This window comes from Volvox carteri, assembly GCF_000143455.1.
Source record: "Volvox carteri f. nagariensis unplaced genomic scaffold VOLCAscaffold_9, whole genome shotgun sequence".
NCBI classification, from domain to species: Eukaryota; Viridiplantae; Chlorophyta; class Chlorophyceae; order Chlamydomonadales; family Volvocaceae; genus Volvox; species Volvox carteri.
Window position 1 is genome coordinate 1,903,649 of NW_003307552.1, and position 5,173 is coordinate 1,908,821.

Below are 5,173 nucleotides of genomic sequence, written 5' to 3' on the forward strand. Positions count from 1 at the left end.
TTAGCTGAGGGAAGACCCGAACTCCCCTCCCCCTCCTCCCTTCCCCCTTCCCCCGCCCAGGCCAACCTATCCACCATGGTGGGCAACCGGCTTAGTCTGTTGCTGGATGACGAGATGGGCCAGGTGGAGGCGGCTGCGGAGAGGCTGAGGGAGCTGCTGCCCGGAATACATTTGGACCGGTGGGTTGCTGGGGGGCGCCCTGGCTGGCGGGGTGGGGGTGGTGAGGTGAGGTGAGGTGGGGTGGGGTGGGGTGAGGTGAGGTGAGGTGAGGTGAGGTGAGGTGAGGTGAGGTGAGGTGAGGTGAGGTGAGGTGAGGTGAGGCGAGGTGAGGTGAGGTGGGGTGGGGTGGGGTGGGGTGAGGTGAGGTGCGTGGTGGGAGTTAAGCGGGTGAAAATAAGCTGTAAGGTAATTGGTAGTTCTGTGCGCGAAGGTGGACCGTCTTGCTAGGGAGAACTGGGCTGGATGGCGGGGGGTATAGGGTGGTGCAGAAGTAGGGGGGTGTACATGTACCTAAAACTGGTCAAGCGGGGGAGTGAGTGGAAGAGGTCGTAGGGGCTGTGGAAGAGTGGGTGCGGCCGTTTTGCCGTTGCACAGCTTACCTCGTTTTACTGCGTAACTAGCACCTGGGGACGTTCCCGGTGCTCCACTCTCACCACTGGCTGCCGCTCATGTCAAAACAGGCTCATGCGGGCGTTCTTCAATGCACACGCTCCCCTTCCCCCTCTTTCTCTCCCTCTCTCACTCCCTCCCTCCCTCCCCCTCAACTTGAACCAAGGACCGACCCTGAACTCTACGCCCACGCCATTGCACTTCTATCATCTTCTCTGGAGCTGCTGTTACCACAGGAGGACTTACGCTTCATCCTTGTCCTTTGCTTTTGTACATCTCATCCGTACTTCCGTACGCATACATACATATCCCGTTTTTTCCATCGTGCTAACCCATAATTCGTTTCTTTCGCATGTTTTCTGACCGTCGCTACAGGTCGTCGTGCTGATTGTCCTTACGAGATGCGTCGTTGACTCCATTGCGCACGATTCCAGCAGTTTCGGACGTTAGACGCGGACAGCAGTTCATTTCTGCGTTCCTCGCATATGATGATTTCCCTCCCCCCCCCTCAATCCCCCTTCCCCCTCTCCGGGTTGCCCACGCGTCCACTCCCTCTCTCCTCTGCCTCCAAGTCCGCGTGCAAATGTGCTCAGCTCTGCCACCCACGTCTTACTTCTTCCCACCGCCCACCCACACCAAAATTCCCCTAGTCGTCAGCAGCAGCAGCAGCAGCAGCAGCAATGGTTTCGTGTTAAGTTTTCTCGTGTTTGGTCTGTCCCTCTCCTCCCCTTTATCCTTCCCCCCTCCCTGGCTTTGCCTGTCGGCCTCTCTTCAGTTTTGTGGAGACCTTTCCGCTGGTGCTGGACGTGGAGTGCTTCGAAATGGCTCTGGAGGACGCGCGGAGGATCCTGCCCGGGACAGATGTGCGTCTGGACCGGACTGTGTGTGTGTGTGTGTGTAGGGTTGTGTGTAGGGTTGTGTGTAGGGTTGTGTCTGTGTGCTTCTGTGCATGTGTATGTAAACACATATGTACATACGTGTGTACGTGTGAGAGGTGCAGAGACGGGAAGAGGGGTGGAAAGAAGGATGAGGCAAGAGCGGTCGCGCTTGTGGCGCTGCCCGAGGAGGCACTTCGTTGCGAAGGGCCTTTGCAACACCCAGCCGTACCACCCACTAACACCCAGCCGTACCACCCACTAACACCCAGCCGTACCACCCACTAACACCCAGCCGTACCACCCACTAACACCCACCCGTACCACCCACTAACACCCACCCGTACCACCCACTACCACCCGTACAGGTGACGGCCATGCTGCGTTCCAACCCCGACATCATCTTGTCACTGGTCAAGGGCAAGAATCTGATCCCGTACGACCAGATCTCCAACCCGTGGACGTAGATATGTCCACGAGGGGAAGGAGCCCTGTTAAGAGGGGACACCCGGGGCCCCTACACTTCGCAGTAATAGTCCTGCCCGCTTCCCGGCTGCGCGACCAGTGTGCTGCTGCCAGTGCCTGCCTTCGTGCGGTCTCCTTGCTGCTCAAGCGCTACTTCTCCTCCCTCCCCCCACACCCCCCGGGGGTTGAGGCAAGAGATGGCTCCTTCTGCCCCCCTCTTTATAGGCTCAAACCAACGATTTGTTGGCTATTTGGTTCAGTTGTTAGTTGGTTAGTTTGCTTCCGTATATCGAACCAATATCGTGTTGGTCATGGTGGTAATGGTAGTTAGTGGTGGTGGCATGTGCGCTCCGGCCCCCGAGCGTCCGCATGCATGGATTCTCGTCTGTCGATTTGTGAGGGGGAGAGCGAGGGAGGGGACGTGGGGCTGAAAAACAGAGGGGAAGAAATAAAGAAGGGGCCAGGGGTTGCGAGGGGCAGGGATTAGGTTGACGCGATGCGGGATGACGACTCCGTGTGTGAGTGTGTGAGTGAGAGATAAATATATATATATGCAGGAGAGGAGAAACAGCTGGACGGTAGCAGATCTGCGCGTTGAGGACCATAAGAGGTGGCAATCCTGTTTGCGCGGTGGGGTGTCGCTCATACTGGCCTGCATGGTACATGTACGGCGGAAAGGCGCACGGCAGGATGCTGGGAAGGAACAAGGTACTGGAAGTTTGTACGGCAATGCACACGAGTGGCATGTTGTACTAATCGGACCGTTGGCCGTCTCAGGTTCACATTACAGACGGACAGATACATACAGACGGACGAACGTCAATATTTCGAGACCTGTGGAAGGCAGTGCGCCCCTAGTTGATGGACGGCGGTGACCTGGGATAAAGTTAATCTGCGAGCCGACCAGGAATGGAGTTGGGCCGCTGTCGACCCGGCCGATTCCGTTGGATGCTGGTGGTGGGTGCGGAACCTGAGCGATCCACTGAGAAGTTTACTAGGGTGACTAGATGAAGGTGCCCCGAAATACGGGGGAGGGCAGGGTTTCGCAGGGTAGCTGCCACGGGTGAAGATATACCCCCCTGTTTCACACATCATACAGACGGACGAACGTCAATATTTACCCCGGCCTTCCCCGGCAACCCACATAAGCGAGATATTGGGGACATACGCATCTGATCTTGGCGTGCTGTTGAGACGGATATCCGTGCGGATGAACCTCCACGAAAGGGAGACCAGCTTGCGGCAGGTCGCGTAACAATGCCGCACGCCTACCCCTCGTCCATTATCCCCCCTCCTTCGTCCCAACACCACCCATTTCCCATCACGAACTCCGAACGAGACACGGACAGCCTGCCCCTCCCCCCCCCCTTGCAACTGTACGGTTATCCGGGACCTCCACCCAGTCCCACCGATCCACCCTGTGAGACCTTTATTTGCCCTCCTTCCGAGCGAAGAACAACGATAACAACAAAGACGATAACCACCACATCAACACAGCACCCTAACAAATTCCAACAGTAACGCCTGCAAGTCAGAACTAATACACTGGTAGAGCAAAAAAGTACGAAAATGAAGAAAGACGAAAAGAGAAAAGAAACACCCCAGCCAATGGCCATAGATCCGCTTCTTGCTTCTTTTCCCCTCTTCTGCACCACCACCACCACCACCACACCTACATCTTACGCCTCAAACGCCGTCTAGAAACCATATCATGACACCACCACATCAGCACACCACCACACCGCATCATCAGCCGGTCAGGGGGTACTCCTCCACAAGGCACCAGGACCGGGTGGTCCGGTCCTCTATGGGGCTGTACCACAACGTGAAACTGTCCACCTCGTACCCCGTCTCCACCAGGAGCGTGTCGTACCCAGAGGACTCGCCGTACAGTCGGCCGGTCTCGTACTCGACGACCTGTGGAGCGTGTACGACACTCGATCAGTGGTGCGTAGCCACCACGTACATCCCTCCGGCATGTTACGAGAGAGGCGGGCTAGTGGGGGTGGGGGGTGATAAGACACGAGTGACGCTGTTGATACCAGGGATAGACTGATATTTTACACAGACAGATACGCACCGCATCGGGAAGGTTTTTAAAAAAACCCTAAGTTTTCTTAGACCCTAAAACCCCCAAACCCAAAGTTACCGCCCAGTAGAGCCTTGGGTAATAGCCATCGCAGCGACGCGGCCAGATAGGTATGGAAGGGGGGAGGGGGAGGGCCATACACGGACACCTGGCACCTTCAGCGGTAAATCCCGACCGTTGTGGGTCCGCAGACCCCTAACGTAAAACCCACCTTGGCCTTCTCCGCGTCATCCATATCGGCGTACAGCAGCGAGAGGTGCGGCATGTACGGCGGCGTGGTCATGCCGTACACGCTGCGCGCCGCCGCCGCCGCGGCCATAGTCCCGTCGTCCTTCGCCACCAGCATGAACACGTTCTGATAGAAGAACGTCCCCTGGGTGACCTCCACAAAATTAATCCGGTACTTCTGCACGGGGGACGTGGGAGGTGTGTGCGTGTGTGTTTTAGGGGGTTGGAGGTAAAACACATGACAAGAAGCTCAAGGGGTCAACTGCTGGGCCAAAAGGAGGAGAGCTGGCAGTGGAAGTAGGGGAATGAGAGAGAAAGGTGTACGGCTAGGTTGGGCGGGGAGAAGAGGGGGGAGGAGGGGAGAGGAGGGGAGAGGAGGGGAGAGGAGGGGGGAGGAGGGAGGAGGAGGGTCTGAACAGAGTCCTAACGACCCCTCAACAATCCACCGCCGCGCGCCGCCGTACCTTGACTTGCGCCGCCAGCTCCTTGGCCAGCGCCTGGACCTCCTCCCTGGACTTCTCAATGTCCCCCAACACAGTCACGTGGGGGGGGAAGGCGGGTCCGCCGTACCGCTGGGCCAGGTGGGCAATCTCGCTCCGCAGCTGGTCGCCCAACTTGCCTTTGGGCATTGCCCATAGCGAGTAGTACTCCTTCAGCGGCGCGCTGCTGCTGCTGCTGCTGCCGGCGGCGGTGGCGGCTGTGCTTGGCATGACTGCAGAGGTCGCCGTCATACCGTAGTCAGCATAATTACCATCATCATCATCATCATGATTCCCATCATCGCCACGGCGGAGGTGGGGTGCGGCAGGGTGAGTTAGGGTGGGTTAGGGTGGGGAGACGGCACCAATGGAGGTGGCGGGGGGAGGGGGGTGGGACGGTCAGTCGGGGCGAGGGGCGGAAAGGGAGG

The 5,173-nt window shown here is 57.9% G+C and overlaps 2 protein-coding genes across 2 annotated transcripts in view; one reads left to right on the forward strand and one right to left on the reverse strand.

The window, feature by feature from the left end:
• The window catches only part of VOLCADRAFT_120611 (uncharacterized protein), a 6,132-nt gene extending 3,794 nt beyond the window's left edge, over positions 1-2,338 (forward strand). The window contains exons 5-7 of the mRNA XM_002948188.1: positions 61-179; positions 1,385-1,472; positions 1,853-2,338. Coding sequence (XP_002948234.1) covers positions 61-179; positions 1,385-1,472; positions 1,853-1,951 — 306 coding nt within the window. The 3' untranslated portion in view covers positions 1,952-2,338. The remainder of the gene's footprint in view (positions 1-60; positions 180-1,384; positions 1,473-1,852) is intronic.
• Positions 2,339-3,698: 1,360 nt separating this feature from the next.
• VOLCADRAFT_120612 (uncharacterized protein) overlaps positions 3,699-5,173 on the reverse strand; it is a gene marked incomplete at its 3' end in the record, with an annotated part of 3,431 nt that continues 1,956 nt past the window's right edge. The window contains exons 4-6 of the mRNA XM_002948335.1: positions 4,731-4,978; positions 4,250-4,444; positions 3,699-3,866 (exon numbers count right to left, since the gene is read on the reverse strand). Of these exons, the coding sequence (XP_002948381.1) occupies positions 3,699-3,866; positions 4,250-4,444; positions 4,731-4,978 (611 nt within the window). The remainder of the gene's footprint in view (positions 3,867-4,249; positions 4,445-4,730; positions 4,979-5,173) is intronic.